Below are 16,773 nucleotides of genomic sequence, written 5' to 3'. Positions count from 1 at the left end.
AAGTTGAACATTTAAATTTTTTGATTCTTAGCAACTGTGGCCTCATTTCTAGTTGGTATCTTTGCTTTTCTTAATCTAAAGTGCAATTCTAACATAAACAAATATATAAATAAATAAATAATGCCATTTGATTACTCCAATAATTTATTTCTTGGTTCTTCACTTTATGTTCCCAGAATCACATTTTTATATATGCACTACATTTGATTTCCTCTATTAATGGACATAATTTAATGTCACGCTGTAAAACAAGTCAATTCAATACTTTGTCGCAAATTGCGGTTTATTTTAAACTGCAGTCCATACCTCAATTTTCTTTTTCGTCTAAGAGCACAATAACTTACACATTTTTTCAAGGAATAATAAAGTTACAACATTTTGTTGCCACCTGGTACAAAGCAATCAAGAACAAATATAATACATTTCTCTTTCTCATGGAGAATTAAAAAGAAGCTTTGTGCCGGCACCAGTTCCCCATAGCATTAATCAAAAACAGTGCCTAAATCATCATATCTTAAAAGTTCTTTCAAAATAAATAAATGTCCAAACGTGCAGGTGTATGCTTTCTGTTACTTTTCTGTATCTTTTATTGTCTTAGTCATAATGGCATGGCTGTATTGTGACTAAAACATTAAGTGATGAATTTAAGAAAAAAAAAGTATATATTTTATTTGTTTTATCATTTCCTGTTTTGTTTATTTGCCTGTCTATCAATGCCCTGGTATACCTATATGTTATGTTATTGACAGAGGTTACTTGTTGATGTACACCTGCAAACCTTGTTGATAATAAAATAAAATTTAAAAATAGTATCGGGAAAAAAATAAATACATGTCCTGAGTCCCAGAACACAGTTGTAAAATAAATGCTTACGGGTAAGTTTGCATCTCTTTGTCTGCTCGGCATACTGGGAAATTTAAATCTGACACCGTGAAGAGACGCAGGGACACAGAGCACTTCCTCATTGCACTCTGCTGCATGATGACAAGTTAAAAATATTTGACGTGGTTCACCGTTAACCTCGCACTGGAGTGAAATTTTTTTAGAAAGTAACACTTCAAATTTCTTTCAACTTTAAAATTACAAAAAAATTACATTAAGCAGATGTCAACGTAACATTAAGAACTGAAGGCGAGGGACGAAGTTGTAAAAAAAAAAAAAAAAAAAAAAAACAAGAGAATAAGCCTCCACAAAAATGGCATTTGTTGTATTTTGCAGGCACCCTCGGGCCAGGCACCACAAAGACACCCCATTAGTGGGCCTCTTACCCAGGCCTGCCCAACCTTGTTCCTGGATCCTGTAGGTTTTCACTCCAACCCTAACAAAGCACACCTCATTTAACAGCTAGAGATCTCCTTGAGCTGCTAATTATTACAATCAGGCATGCCAAATTAGGATTGAAATGAAAACCCTGCAGGATGGTAAGACCTCCAGGAACAAGGGGTTTGGTCAGCCCTGATCTTGACCCTTATTTTCCCAGAGTTCCTCAGTGCTGGGGGGGACAACATCACAGCTCAGTCTTGATCTTGTGCATCAGGTCTTTCTGGTCGATCATCTCCAGCTGGCGGCTCCAGCGGTGGTAGGCCAGCAGCGCGATGTTCTTGGCCGCCACCGAGCTCATCTCCATGGCGCTGCCCGCCCACTCAATGCCATTGAGGTAGTAGAGGCCGTCGTGCAGGACGATGGGCGGCAGCTCCCGGGCACTGCCGTAGCGCGGGTACGCCTGCCAGTCCGTCACCTGCACAGAGTAGTACGAGCGGAAGATGGTCTTCAGCTCGGCCCTGCCCAGGGGCTGCTGGGAGAACACCTTGTAGACGCCCGCCTCCTGGGCCTGCTTGCGGCGGAAGCCCGCGCTGACGTTGACGGGGCACACGCAGCCCACGCTGTTGAAGAACAGCTCCGGGTTGTCAGTGGTCAGCACGCTGGCGAAGGGGAAGAGCTTGGGGTCCGGGAAGCCGAAGTAGGAGCAGTTCAGGTAGCCATGGACGATGGACGCCACCGTTTGGTGGTACGTGCCCCCGACGGCGGGCAGCTCCGGCGCGAAGCCCCGGAAGGAAATGCCCGCGCCCACACCGTCCTGCAGGGGCGTGGCCACCACCACGATGTCATAGAGTCCTGAGTCCTTGTCCGTCGGGCCTTCGTAGGTGAGCTGATACTGGCTGGATTCCCCTGCAGTAAATTAGCACAACAGTGTGTCATTGAACAACAATAACAAAAAAAAAAACAGATCATCACCACAGATAACAAGACACACAAACCCCAAATTATTAAAATCCCAAATCACAGTGGATAATTTTGAACGATAAAAAAGTGAAAGTCTATAGAACAGTCAAAATGTGAAACCAATTATTATTATTATTATTATTATTATATTATTTTATTTTAAAGTCATTTAAAATCAATAATAATCTAATGCAATGAACGCATTTACCTGTGGTGTGGGGTGATATGGTGGTGACTGCTGCCTGGATCAGGTTGGCCTTCGCCAGCTTAAGCAGCCCAAGGCACACCAGCTTGTTTCCCCCTTCCACAGCCCACAGGTTGGCCTGAGCACCTGCCAGTGACACGGCACCTGTAGGAGAGCAGAACAGGTGCATCAAAAAAAAAAAAAAAAAAAGGACACGCCAAGGGGAAGGTTCTGAAAATCTTTAAACCATTTCTGAAACCGTGATGCAACCATTCCTTTATTCAGAAAAAAACGCGGAACAATACAGCGCTGTGTGCACATTTCCTTGTAACGTATCATTCCGAGTCAATGCCAATATTTGAACACTTCTTATGGGTTTTTGAGAAAGCTTGCCAACTTTTTTCCAGTCTGGCTGTAGTGGCGAGTAAACAGCAAAAAAACCTCTAAAAGGAAATTGTGATATTTTGTTTTTGTTGCAACAAGATTACCAGCTTCCTGCAATATTTTTTATGAAAGGTCATTTAGTCCAGCGAGTAAGCATAAAAAAAATATGACTGCTGTCACAAGTAGTTGTACTTTGGAGCACGGGAGTCAGCCACAGTGGTTTGGGATTTACACTTTTAAACAGGAAACTGCAAATTCAGTTCCTGGGTGAGGCCCTGCTGTTATAATCTTGATTAAGGTGCTTAAGGTACTTAAACTAACAGCAGCACTGCAGACTGTCAAAATAAGAATATGTAAATACAAAAAATCATCACTATGGATCATTACATTACAGACATTTAGCAGACGCTGTTATCCAGAACGACTTGCACAACTTTTTTTTTTAACATAGCATTTACATTGTATTATACACAGAAGCAATGCAGGTTAAGTACCTTGCTCAAGGGTACAACAGCATCGTCCTAGCCGGGAATCGAACCCATAGGTCACACACCGACCTTTAGGTCACAAGCCAGTTCCTTAGCCATTATACTACACTGTCACCCAACAGATCATGCATGCATTTCAAAAATACATATGGCTACAGAGCAAATGCAATAGATCAGAAAGTTCCAGTAATGGCATCACACAGCAATGCCATAGATCCCTATCTTCCCGGTCCGTACCCACGAAGGCGGGAATGCTGATGTTCTGCCCGTAGTTGACCCTCATGATGGGGGCGATGACCTCGTCGATGAACCGCTGGGACACCCCCAGCTCCAGCAGCGACTCTGACAGGGAGCGACGGGTCATGTTCAGGAACCCGGTGCCGCCCAGGGAGCTCAGCAGCTCCTCCACCGAGCTGAAGGCGTAGCCATGGGCCTGGTACTTATAAATCCTTAAAAAACAAGAGGCCACAACAAGACGTCCTGCTCACACACAATCCTTTAACATTGTGCATTGCTTTAATTGTCCACCAGGGGCGTTGCTTAACTTAAAGCTGTACTACAGAACAGGCTCCAGTATTCACACCATAGACTGTACAAAAATAGATTCACACATATAAAACTGCCTTAGGTTCGCTCACAGCCTAGCACTTACAAGCACCCATGGTTGGCAGCTGACAGGTATTTTTCCCCCTTAGTAGTCTAAATGGTTGCTTTACAGTGATATTATTTTTTCCTGATCATTTTACTGGCACACAGAAAAATATTAGTGGTAAACAGGGGTCTGGCAACGGCTCCTGTTGTCCACCATGACTACCTTCTGACCCATATATCAACACCGCATTCTGTTCCATTGTTCATCAATGCCCGGAACAGTTTACTCCTGTTTTTTGCAGTAGCGACCCACCTCATGAACTTCTCCATGATCTCCTCAACCCACATCTGCAGGCGGATGAAACTGATGCCATAGCGCCACCAAAGACGGAAGAGGTCCAGGAGATACCAGTCAGTCTCCTCCAGGATGAACTCCTCCCCGTTAAACACGGCCGTCTTTCCCGCCACACTCCTGCGGTGCTTCAGTCCTGCAGAGGGGGCGCAGCAGGGGTGTAGATTATTAGGATGAGATCCTTTTCAGTATGTGCATTCGCTAAAAGTAGACAACGCTACACTCATCCCCACGGCACAACCATAAACGTGGACGCACCCAACTGCTTCACGAAGTCTTGCATGTGCAGGTTTAGGGAGTGGATGATAGAGCCCCCGGACTCGTATTCCTGGTGGTTGACAGTGACCGTTGCGAGTCGCCCCCCGACCGTGCCCTTCTCGAACACGTCGATGCGCACCTCCGGTCCAAAGTTCTGGCGCAGAAAATGGGCTGTTGCAGTTCCGCCGATTCCTGCTCCGATTATGGCTGTGGGCAAAAATAATCAATGGACATACCGACCAATGGCTCCCTGCTAAGATTCATTAGCTAGCCACAGTCCCGTTTAGTTTTACACCTACTCTGCACTGCCTAAATATTCCATATTAATTGCTAGGCTCATTGGCAAACTAGCTCGCCAACATGCACCTTCTCACGTACTCTTGCCTTCCCTTGGAACCCAGCAATCTCGTCATGTTGTTTATTAAAATTAAGCAAACAAATAAGCTTACGAAACATAGCGCAGTTGGAGACATTTCACATTTGAAATAAGCAGCCAGCAAGATAGTCAGCGAGCTAACGTTCCTGCAACGTTACCCCAGCCAACAGCAATTCGCAAGCTCTACTATGTAGCAAACAGCAGTGGATACCCATGTGCACAAAAATGTACATTAACGGCGAGACACACACTTCACAAGCTAACATAAACGATGCGGAGCAGTCGTAATGCAATACAAGTCGCTTGCTTTCGGCCAGAAAAATTATCTCATTTATGAAGGACAGGAGTTAGCTACCTATTTTAGAAGGGGGTGCTCCGTCCCGTTGTGCAGAATCGGAATCTCCGAGCACAGACAGTGATGATGCCAAGATCAGAACACATCGCAACGACAGACATTGGAGCATCATGAAGAGTTGAGCATCAAAACATCACCAGTGCAAACGGTCTTTTTGATTATTATCCGGCAACGGAACCGCGTGATCCATCAGGCATTTGTCTGCACCAATTAAATTAAAAAGAAAAGATCCCGTTCCGGAGGGCTATTTTGTGACATCAGAGGCCAAGATGGTCGAAAATTTAAAGATGCCTTACTCAATTATTTTGCGGTGGCTCGATCTTTTTGAGGTAGAAATACTGCGAGCTCGTGGGATTTGTCTTCTCTAGGAGAAGGCCGAAATATGTGTTCTGTATTTTCATTTCGCTACTTGTTTCACATCTTTCTTGTCATTTGGAAGCTTGCTTTCCGTCTGTGGTCTGTCTGCATCGACTTTGTTGGATGACTGACGTATCGCGAATAAAATGAGTTTCAAAACGACGTGCTGACTGCCAATCAGTGACCGCGATGCAAAAACGCTTGACAGTTTTAGATAGCTGGTCATATAGACTGATAACCTGCAAGTCTACAGTAATGGAAACATAAAATAAAAATGTCTATTCTTCTTTACGCTTTACATAGACGTTACATAAGGAGATTTAATTGAATTTATTAGGCTACATGAATGCAATTCTAGTCAAATAACTGAATGCCCTGTATGATCTTGCTGTGTATGCCATATTGGTTGATATTGTATTGCAGGGCTGTTTCATCATAAGGCTGGCCACTTTTCTTAATGTGTTAAAAATATATATTTTCTCTATTTTTCTGATAAGATAGGCCTACATTTTTCTACAAATGGGTGAATGAGGAAGATCAAGTTTTACGGCCTATAGAATAGAACAAAATACAGCAGTTGTATGTTTAGAAAAGCAAAATTTGAATACTTGCAAAATCATAGATCAAACTGATAACATACACAGATTACTGCTTTTATGAATGTTGTAACTGAACAAGCAAGTTGTATACTGAGTTTCATTTTAAAGATTAGCATTTTCCCAATGGGTTACTTCTTCTCTATAGTAGCCTACAACCAGTTTGGCACATAATTATTTATTTACTTACTTCACAATTAAATGTTGAACACGTATAGCATGCACCACATTTTAAAATTTCAAGTCATTCTTTTGGTTTAGACCAGTGGTCTCCAACCCTGGTCCTGGAGAGCAACAGGGTCTGCTGGTTTTTGTTTTCACCTTAAAATCAGCTCCCAATTTAGACCCAAGACACCAGGTGAGTTGAGTTAACTGTGTAATCAACTGCTCTAATTGATTCATGAAGTGCAGAGTCACTATGAAAACCAGCAGACCCTGTAGCTCTCCAGGACTAGAGTTGGAGACCACTGGTTTAGACAGTAGTTTGCATAAATTGACATGTTCATGCATCCTGTATACATCCCCACTCCTCTCCACCTCCCTTTATATACCCAGTAAAATGTCCAGTGTTCATTCAACTATAACAGTGTTACTTCAACTCTTTAACAGATAACATTTGAGCCCACATTCCAGGGTGAGACCAAATGTTATCTATTTAGTGTTAAATTAATACTGTTAGAGTTGAATCAACACTGGACATTTTACTGTGAACATGCTATGTGTTTTTTTTTTTTTAACCAGATCCTTTACATACTCTCACAACAGAGCTCCAGTCCAGCCTGCAGTCTCCTTTTTGGGTCATGTTTCACCATACAGTCACACCGAAAGGCAACGCATGTGCTCCTATTTGTTCATGTCACCCCCCCTCACCCCCCCATGACTGAAAGTCACAAGTCACTTGACGGGGGCCACGGCTGCAGTCATGTGAGGTTAGGAGACCGAGGCTTGCATGGCTCGCTGAAGAGAACAGTCAGTAGGGGAGTGAAATTGCACGGCGTGTACAGGCCTCTCCCCAGCTCTCTGACTGTCTGCTGTGTGAAGAAAATCAATGGAAGCCAACAGACATTCTGCTGGTAAGTGTGATCAAAGACAAAAGACATACACCATCACGAAGAGAAATGGTATTCTCTCTCTCTCTCTCTCTCTCTCTCTCTCTCTCTCTCTCTCTCTCTCTCTTTTTCTCTCTCATACACACACCCACACACATGGGGAGAGAGAAGCACACTATTATACATACTCGTGGCAGAGTTTGTCACAGCAGTTTAGTTCAGTTTTAGTTCTTAAAGTAAGAAGTTAATCTTGCTTTAGTAAATATGTTTTGGACTTCATTCGTTTTCTGTTCATTTGCCTTTGAAGGAATGATAAGCATCTGGGGCATTATATAATTTTTTTTCAGAGAGATGATTTTGGTTGAGGTTTATATACTTATCACATGTCTTAGGATAACAATTTTTAAGATGCCAGGTGGAACAAAGTTTGCAGCTCACAAGAATATTGAACAGACCTCACACACAGGCTCACAAGTTCATACTGTAGGCCCATGCACACGGAGAAAGCTTGAAGGGAAGTCATGAAGCGTCATCAAATGGGGATATTCTCAGGTGTTGTGCAAAAGGCTGTTTTGCAATCCAAGTTTTTTTTTTTTTTGTCTAGTTTTCGGAAAGTGGTTTTTATACCAGGGTATGTTAAAAGTAGGTTACTTGGCACAGAATTACAATCAGGGGTGTAGCTGAATTGAGCAGAAGTGCTCTTTTACTTCTAGCTAAAGTATTGAGTTTCAATAAAAACATACATACCAAAGAACACACACGACTGTTGGAGGAATGTAAATAGGCAAACAAGAATTTGACAACAGTTTGAAGATCCTGTAGGTCTGTGAGCTGCAAAGGTTGTGTGGGTGGATTCACACACAGCTGGTTTGTGATCTTTTGCCTTTTTATCGTTGGGGTTTTGAGCCTGTGTTGTCAGAAAATACATGTGTTGTACCCTGGCCTTACACCTTTCTCCGACAATAAATGATACAGTAGCCTACGTCTGGAACCCGTTTGGAATACCGAGTATTTTCCTTTGAAAAGCAAGTAAATATTTTTCAAGACAGAGCCTGCAAAAAGAACAAGCTATCAAATCAATAATTTAGAAAAATAAGTACAAAAAAAATCGAAATAGATTCATAAAAATAAAATTGTTTAATACACGTATGTATAACAGTAATGATTACAGTTTGTTAAGGAAGGTTCATGCTTGAAAAGCAGCCCAGTTTATCAGTCATTTGATTATGAGGTTCAGGATTTCCCCGGCTCAGCCCACGGAATTTACAGAACGGAAGCGATGTATCGAATACTTAACCAACATTTCCTCCTGCCCTAGCGGGTGTGCTTTTCTCAAAACTGCTGGGGTGCGCACTTTTATAATTATCATAAAAGTACGAATTGCTTTTTGATTTTTTTAAATCCCCGTAATACGCATATTTGCAAATATACATATCTATTTTGTGGCACAATAAGATGTATTATCGCGATACCCACTTGTGCAAATATGCTGGCTCTCACTCAAAGGGATAAGACAGGGACTTTCCGCAGCTAAATGAGTACAGTGTCTGTTAAATGGAATATACGTCTATGCAAATCTGTAGTAATCAGTTCCTATATATACGAATGAGATCAAATCATGAGGCCAGTGCAATATCAAATGGAGGCGGTATGCGTTCATTTTCACGGCACGTATTTAGCAGAATGAATCCACAGCACTGCCGGCGGAGTTGAAGTACGGGTCGCTGAATGACTCACACAGCAATGACTCCTCATAAGCCTCATTGGTTTAACAGGGGGAAGAAAACAAGGAAGAAAATGAAAGAAAAAGTGAAGCTATGAAAAGTGATAAGAGCGAAAAAAGGCCAGTAACGACTCTGAAGTTTCGGTGAGTAACTTATGCTTCATAGTCCAATTATTACTCCGATGGGAATCGATGTTTAAGAACCATCAAATAAAAAAGAACTGCTATTTTTCTTTATAAATAATGTGTGCGTCGAAAAAAAGTGATTAATGGAGTTATTGCGTTTGTAAAACTAATATGTGTTTTGACCGTCGATATTGAAAATACAACAATCACACACACACACACACACACATACACACACACACACAAATATATATATATATTGTTCTGGATGTAAGTTTTACAATAGGCCTGGATCAGAACGGATACCGTTCCATGACTGTACTTAAGCTTCAGTGAGGAAGACTCATGAAAGAAAACGAGGAAGTCCTAACTCACAGGCAGACGGCAAATATGATGTGGTTTTGTTTTTTATGTATTTATTTGTTGAATTTCTCCATTCTTATAAACCCCCCATCTCTCTTTCTCTCTCTCTCTGTCTCTCGAATAAAACTACATAAAAGTCAGTTAGTTAATGTTTTCAGTGAACGGTAGATGAATAATCCTCCAACTACCTGATGCATAATGGAAGTTAATATGTTCATTAACAGTGGCCTGATTATTCAACATGCCCGTGACATAATTTTTAATAACCTAATATATACAGCATTTGAATGTCATATTAATTTGAGGCCGTATGTGTGATTTGAATAGCTGAGAATCTAGAAGATCATTTTTCATTGTCTAATTTTGTCAAAAGGTAATCACTTGAATTTTAGCTGAAGTTCTTAATTAATACGGCTTCTGCTACCTGGAAGTGTCAAATACAAATTTAAACTGTCATACTTTATTTTTAATTAACTGTCTAATTAAAATTGTATAACATGACTATTTTATATACAATATTATACGATGATATTATAAGACAATTTTGAAGTGGTTATATTAAAACACTAAACGCTGCAATAATAGTCAAAAAATGACTTAAACTATTATTACTACTACTATTTTAATAATAATAACAATAATAATAATAATAATTGCCTGAATTTTGCTTTCAAGAGTCAATGATTGTACTGCTTTAAAATTAAATAACAATTCTAGTTGTCAATGCTAGTATTGTTGCAATCCTACTATTATTACTGTGACTACAACCTACTACTACCATAAATAATAATGATCTGCTGGTGGTGATTGTTTTATGGAAATTGTTTGTGTAAAAAACACAGCTCTACATCATGTATGCCAGTGATATGCATATTGATAAGCACTGGCGGCGCTGATTATTAACTTTCCCATAAAATTATATGCAAATATTAATTTATTTGACATTTGTGTTGTCCTCAGGGTCACTGTCAGTGAAAAACACCTACATTTATTTATTTATTTATTGTTTCAGCATGTAATTTGATGGCTTTTCCGGGCATGACTTTACCATTTGAGAAAAAGTTAAATATTGCCCTTTTTATATTTTTAATTAAAAAAAAAAAACAGTACACCATCAAGGTGCAAAAATGGTCTTATGAGTATTTTTTTAACACTGCAGTTATGAAATCAGAACTCATAATCAAAGTTAAGCACCACACATCTATTACAGCAAAACAATCAATTACGATTGTAACATTGTAGACTGAAGAAATACAGTTTCTCTGGACTGTGATGCAGGAAGACAGTTATTCACAGATTTACTGATGAGTGACAGGTAGTTTCTTCATGAAAAGAAAATTGACTTAAGGTTTAAAATTCAGTAAAGAGGCTTTATCACAGGGTGGGTCATTTTTGACCCTGCTGGCATGTGGTGCATGCGTAATATGAAAACAACACAAGGGGTAAGTAAGTAGGTGTGGCTCAAAGATTTTTTTCCAATATGCTTAATGGATTGGAGCTGCTGGACAGAACTATAATAGTGCTGCAGGATAATTTGTTGCATGTGCGTTATGCTAATTTTACAAAAGTGGCCCTGTAGAAGATGAGAATTAGCAGTGGCCCTTCGGAGAGGAATTAGAAGAACAAACTATATGAGTGCCCTACTTAGTATTTACTGAGTCTATGAAAAGTACGAGAAATGCATTTGTCTAATCTAAAATGCAGCTGAAGAAAATTTACATATCTTCCATAATTCCTTGATGAAAAAAAAACCAGCTTCCCTATCATCATTTTATTTAACCCCTGTGTTGTTTGCAAATTATGAATGCACCCCATGATCGCACGGACACAAATGACCCACCTTTGACGGACCCCCTGTGATAAAACCTCTTTGTTGTATTTTAAGCATTAAATCAATATTTTGCATGCAGAAACAACCTCTCACTCATCAATAAATTTATGAATGACTGTTTTCCTACTTCACAGGCCAAAGAGACTATATCTTCAGTCATCTCCACTTGTTTTTGAAACAAATCGCACATCATAATTGTTTGTTTATTTTTTATTTCTATTTTTTGCTGTGAGATGTGTGGTGCTTAACTTTGATTATGACTTATGATTCCATATGTGCAGGGTTAAAAAAAGACCCAAACGACCATCTTCGTGTTGCAATTTTGTTCTGCTTTTATAAAAATATAAAAAAACTGCGTCGTTTAACTTTTTCTAAAGGTAGGGTGATCCGGGAAAAGTAATCAAATTTTGTGCTGAAATTTTTTTTAAACAAATTTAGTGGAGTTTCACTGCTGTTAAACATTGGAAAAGGTCATTTGACCTTTAAGAAATCAGGAAAGTTAAGCAATGTGTGCTGAACACATTCACACTCTAATTTGCGAGCCCTCCCTTTGCAAGTATAGCACCTCTGAGTCATCTTTTAATGTGTTTATGAAATTGGTGAACATATTTGGAGGGGATCAAATTGGTGAACATATTTGGAGGGGGTCTTTGGTAACTGCTCCACATAGTTTTGGTCTGTGCATGTGGACTGCTCTGTTCAATTCAAACCAAACATCGTCTTCAGACTGAGAGGACCATCGCAAAACTTTAAACTGTAATTTCTGGGTTGATCTTGAGGTACGGGTGAGATCATTGCATTGCTGTCTTTTTCTTTGAATAGTTGTGTTAGTATGAAACAATATAATTTTCCTGTGTTTTTTTTTTTTAGTATACAGACAAGCATGCACACCCACCCACACACACACACACACACAGACACACGCACACATAGTTGTTTTGGTTCTGTACTCCTGCACATTGGATTTAATATAAAACAGTGAATATGATGTTGAAGTGCAGGCCGTCAGTTTTCATTTTAGGGAATGTACATCCATATTGGGTGAGTCATGTAGGGGCCCTTCATATTCTCCCCATTTTAGGTGAGCAAATGTCATTGGACAACTGGCTGCTCAGCTGCTTTTTGCCCAGCTAACAAAAGGTTCTTTGTCTAGGTGTGAAATTTGCACTTGGAGTCTGTTGCTGTTGTCTCTCAACATGACGACCAAATATGTGTCAATACCAATTAAGCAGGCCATCGTGAGGCTTTAAAATCTAAATAAATCAACCAGAGACATATATAAAATGTTGGGTGTGTCAACATAAACTGTTTGATACATAGTTAGGAAACAAGAATGCACTGGTGAACTCAGCAATAGCAAACAACCAGGTAGATCACGGTAGACCACTGCATTGCATGACCTACCAATGCTTTCAATTGTGCAGAAAAACCCCTTTTCAACTGTTGAACAGATCAAGAACAGTCTCCAGGATGTAGTCATAAATGTGTCAAAGACTACCCTAAAGAGAAGACAACACCAGCATAACCTCAGCGGGTTCGCCACAAGATGCAAAACTACAGGCAAGCCTCAAGAACAAGAACGGACAGGTTAGAGTTAGCCTAAAACTGCTTTAGAAAAACAGTACAGTTCTGGAACAAAGTCTTATGTACAGACGATATGAGTATTAACCTGTAACAATGTGATGAAAAAGGAAAGTGTGGAGAAAGAAAGGGACTGCTCATGATCCAGAGCACTCCCTTCATCTGTGAAACATGGTGAAGGGGGTGTTATGGCTTGGGTATGTATGGTTTCCCCGCTTGTTTAAATTGATGATGTGACTGCTGATGGCAGCAGCTGGATGAATTCTGAAGTGTACAGAAGCATCTTAACAAAAAGTGGAATGTTTTTGACTGGCCAGGTCAATCACCTGTCCTGAATTCAATCGAACATGCGTTTCACTTGCTGATGACAGAAGGCACAATGCCCCAGCAGGGCCGGCCCATGGCATAAAAGCACTATGCGGTTGTTTAGGGCCACAACCGCTAGGGGGGCCACACGACCACGAGGGGGGGCCACACGATCCAATGTCTGTCTAAGGTAAATAACGTTATTCATCCCCTATCGCAAAACTAGCGGTATAAATTGAAAATGGAATGGCAACAGAACATTTCATAACAATGTAATGCAAGAAGGATTTTTTTTTTTACCAAGTGCCCCCCTCCCCCTGCTCCATGGGTCGACACAGAGTGCAACAGCAGGCTGCAGTACAGCCCTGGCAGAGCAGCATCGGGGAGGACACCCAGTGTCTGGTCATGTCTACGGGTCGCAGACTGTCATCGAATGCAAAGAATTTCTGACAAAGCACAAAATATGAATTTCATTCAGATTATGTTCATTTGTCCAATTACTTTTGCTTCCCTAAAAATGGAGGAAAGGACTGTAATTCCTACACGGATCTCCCGATATGGATTTAAATAAACTCAAACAAAAGCAAACAGTCTGTACTTTGACCTCATATTCATTGTTTCTTATCAAATCAAATGCGCTCGAATACAGAGCCAAAACAACAAAAATTGTCTCACTGTCCCCGTAATTTTGCATATAAAGACTAAAAGTAGGTCATGAATGCAATGAAACCACCTTTTCTTTTCCATCCAAAAGATGAAATGGGCGATGTTCCCTCAGAAAAAATGAATAAATACCATCTCTGCTTTTTCATTCCAGAAATGAGTTCAGAGAACGAGCTTGTGAGGGACGACCCACTGTGAGTTCTGTGAGTTCCCGGCTGTGAGAACTGAATTCCAAGGGTTGTGAGTTCCTCCTCAGCCCCTGGATCTCAGTTCTTCAGCCTGGTGTTCTCTGTGTGCACCGAAAATGGCTCTGCTCCAATCAAGTGTCAGCACCTTCTAACCAATCAGAATGGCTCTGCACAGAATCAATCGCCATGACCTTCTTACTGCGCTGAATTACTCTGCACCAATCACAGCTCACGCTGGACCAATTCCTGTGTGAAGTGGGGAAAAAATTGGGCTGTTATCACTGATCTTATTTTTATCATATGGTTTGTCAAAGATTCCCCAATCAGGAGATATTCATCTTAAATTGCTTGAGAATTTATCTATAAAAAGGAGTTCAGGTGTGTTTTGTTTTCAATAAAGGAATGTTGATGACAACATATATTGTAACTGTACACTTATATGGTTTAAGGCATCTGTGTTTGTGCATTATGAGGAAGAGTTCTCAGTGATGTAAGTAGAATTTTAAATGGAGGAGTCATGTGTTTCTCAGACTGAACCGACATAAGGACTTTGACAAACAACATCATCAATTCACCTCAAATTAAAGATAGAAGATTGATTGCTGCAGTGGGGACATATACACAGATTTAAGTTGCCTTTACAAATAAAGCCCTTAGACTTAAACACCTACAAAGCTTACATTTTGATACACAGGAGAAGTGCTTGAAGATAGCAGTTTGACTAATTTTAACCACTCTCATTTTAAACAAGAACTGTATATTGCCAATGTTGCAGTAAAATAATAAAAATATCCTGTCGATAGCTCCAAGAGTGAATGATATGATTTTTGGTAATCTATGCAATAGCATGTTCAGCGCATTTAACACCTACAGTATGCATACAACTAATACATACTGTATATGTCTGTTGATAACCATTTCTATGGTTACAATTGTGGCTACTTTAATAATTATGTGCATGTACAGGCATGGGCAGTAATACAGAAACAAATAACAAGAACATGGGAACAGAAATTTTGTCAGCTTGTTCAGATTCTGCCAAAAACATGATTCTACAGGGCTGCATCACGCTTAAGTTACTATTAGCAATGGCACTTGAATCGAAACTGATCACGAAGGAAAAAAATTGAAGAAAGAAAAATGTGAACACTGCATATTAAAGGAGGATAATAATTTCTTAGACTAACTGGTATGCTCGAAATAACTCAAAATGTGGGCTAGAATATTGAATCCAAATGGTTTGTGGAAAACTCCAGGTGCGTAAGTGTTTTTTCCCCCCCTCAACAAATCAGGACATTCTGTATCCCCAGCTGTTTCCATGGTGATCTGAACTGTAAAATCACAGGAAAGATTTTAGCAAAAGGAAAAACAACAGCTCGAGTGATATGATCAGATGACTGACAACCAAACCACCCACTCCCCAAATAACTGCACTTATTTTTTATACAGTTAAAAATGATGTTAACTGTTTGCATATCACAAAAAACAATATTACTGACACTCAACCCTTCCAGAACACAAGGCCTCTTAGATCTGGGCATGCAATGATAGATTTGTGTACTCTTCATCAATCTGCAACAATCTTCACTCATTAGATTTTTCCCCCCAATCTATTAGCTTGTCCTTATTTTTATTGATTGTTTATGCTCTCTGTCAACACTGCTCCTAATGAAGAACATGGGTTGCACTGTGAGTTTTTTTGAGCATCCATAAGAATGACGAGGGTTCGTTGCAAAAAGACAGTGACTCACTGTGTGTAAGTTAGAGGACAGGAAGTAAGGCCTTTGATATGCAGATAAACCAAGGCCAAAAAAAACAGGTGTCACCTGCTCGCAATAGTGAGGGCAACCGCTGCTGATTCTTGTTATACTGAAAAAATTAAAGGTTCTAGCAGAGGAAAAAATGTCTCCTGTTTGAAATATCCAATGCATTTCAAAAACAGGGCCAAGGGTAAAAGAATCACTAGTTTTTTAAATATACAGTTGGGGATCTGTCAGATGAGATTCATAAACTGTGGAGTATTGTCATGATGATTGTTGTTACTAGGTACAATACATTTTTTTTTTACTGTGATTGTCTTTGAGAGTGTGTTCTCTTCTTTGTATCCCACACAGCAGAAAGGCCTCTCTTTCATGCCTGGCAACATTGCAAATTTCAGTTTAATGTCCACCTATTGAAGGCTCGATAACATGCCTGCCTTGCTAAAAATGTTTTGAAGAGACTGCACAATCATATATCTCCCTCTTCCTTCAGAGTAAATTTGATTTAATTTTTGTATTTTGTCCAGCCAGATCAACTCTTATCCGTGTTCCATCTTTTTAAAGCAGTGCAATATGAAAGGTAACCACAAGGTGGCAGCATAAACCCACGCCTAAGAAATATTACGTAGGAAAAACTGTTGCACTCATCTGGACACTAATCAAAGCACTAATCTCAAAGCACTCGGCCTTTTGCCTCTCAGCATAATTACCGGACAGGGATATATGCTGAGTTCTAACCTCAGGAAAAATGTGCAGGTTTTATGCGGTTCCTTTTAAGGGCATCCTCACATGGGGAAAATTGAAACTGAGCCCTTTCTTTAATAAATATTCTAATGTTGAAAGTTTTATGTAAATTCTTCAAATAACATATCAGAAATTTTTAATCATAAATCTGGTAATGGAAGAAGCTTTCTGTGGGCTAGCCCACAGGCTGAATCTCAATCAGAGCTGGCCTCTGGCATAGACACTCCATGCAGTCGCTTTAGGGTCACACCCATCCCTGGGCCACACAAATTATT

General features: G+C 40.0%; 1 protein-coding gene and 1 long non-coding RNA gene across 2 annotated transcripts; one reads left to right on the top strand and one right to left on the bottom strand.

Annotated features, from left to right (window-relative positions):
* Nucleotides 1–126: 126 nt before the first annotated feature.
* LOC118234952 (prenylcysteine oxidase-like) lies at nucleotides 127–5,672 on the bottom strand. The gene is made up of 6 exons (XM_035431843.1): nucleotides 5,212–5,672; nucleotides 4,481–4,687; nucleotides 4,184–4,358; nucleotides 3,517–3,728; nucleotides 2,432–2,572; nucleotides 127–2,169 (listed from the first exon to the last, which is right to left on the bottom strand). Exons 1-6 carry the CDS (start codon nucleotides 5,321–5,323, stop codon nucleotides 1,508–1,510), a joined length of 1,509 nt encoding a protein of 502 aa, XP_035287734.1. The 5' UTR covers nucleotides 5,324–5,672; the 3' UTR covers nucleotides 127–1,507.
* A 3,046-nt stretch (nucleotides 5,673–8,718) lies between these two features.
* On the top strand, nucleotides 8,719–14,797 carry LOC118235400. The gene is made up of 2 exons (XR_004766840.1): nucleotides 8,719–9,080; nucleotides 13,961–14,797. It is a non-coding gene; the product is annotated as an uncharacterized LOC118235400 (long non-coding RNA).
* Nucleotides 14,798–16,773: the final 1,976 nt, after the last annotated feature.

Source organism: Anguilla anguilla, chromosome 9 (assembly GCF_013347855.1).
Source record: "Anguilla anguilla isolate fAngAng1 chromosome 9, fAngAng1.pri, whole genome shotgun sequence".
In the NCBI taxonomy this organism is placed as follows: Eukaryota; Metazoa; Chordata; class Actinopteri; order Anguilliformes; family Anguillidae; genus Anguilla; species Anguilla anguilla.
The sequence above is the reverse complement of the archived record's forward strand: the minus strand, read 5'-3'. Positions and strand labels throughout refer to the sequence as shown.

Excerpts from the sequence above, each read along its gene's own strand:
- LOC118234952 (XM_035431843.1), bottom strand. The coding sequence starts at position 5,323 with ATGATGCTCCAATGTCTGTCGTTGCGATGTGTTCTGATCTTGGCATCA. Across the intron at positions 4,688-5,211 it reads AGCACCCCCTTCTAAAATAG|CCATAATCGGAGCAGGAATC; the intron begins GTAGCTAACTCC and ends TTTTGCCCACAG. Across the intron at positions 2,170-2,431 it reads CATATCACCCCACACCACAG|GGGAATCCAGCCAGTATCAG; the intron begins GTAAATGCGTTC and ends AATTTACTGCAG.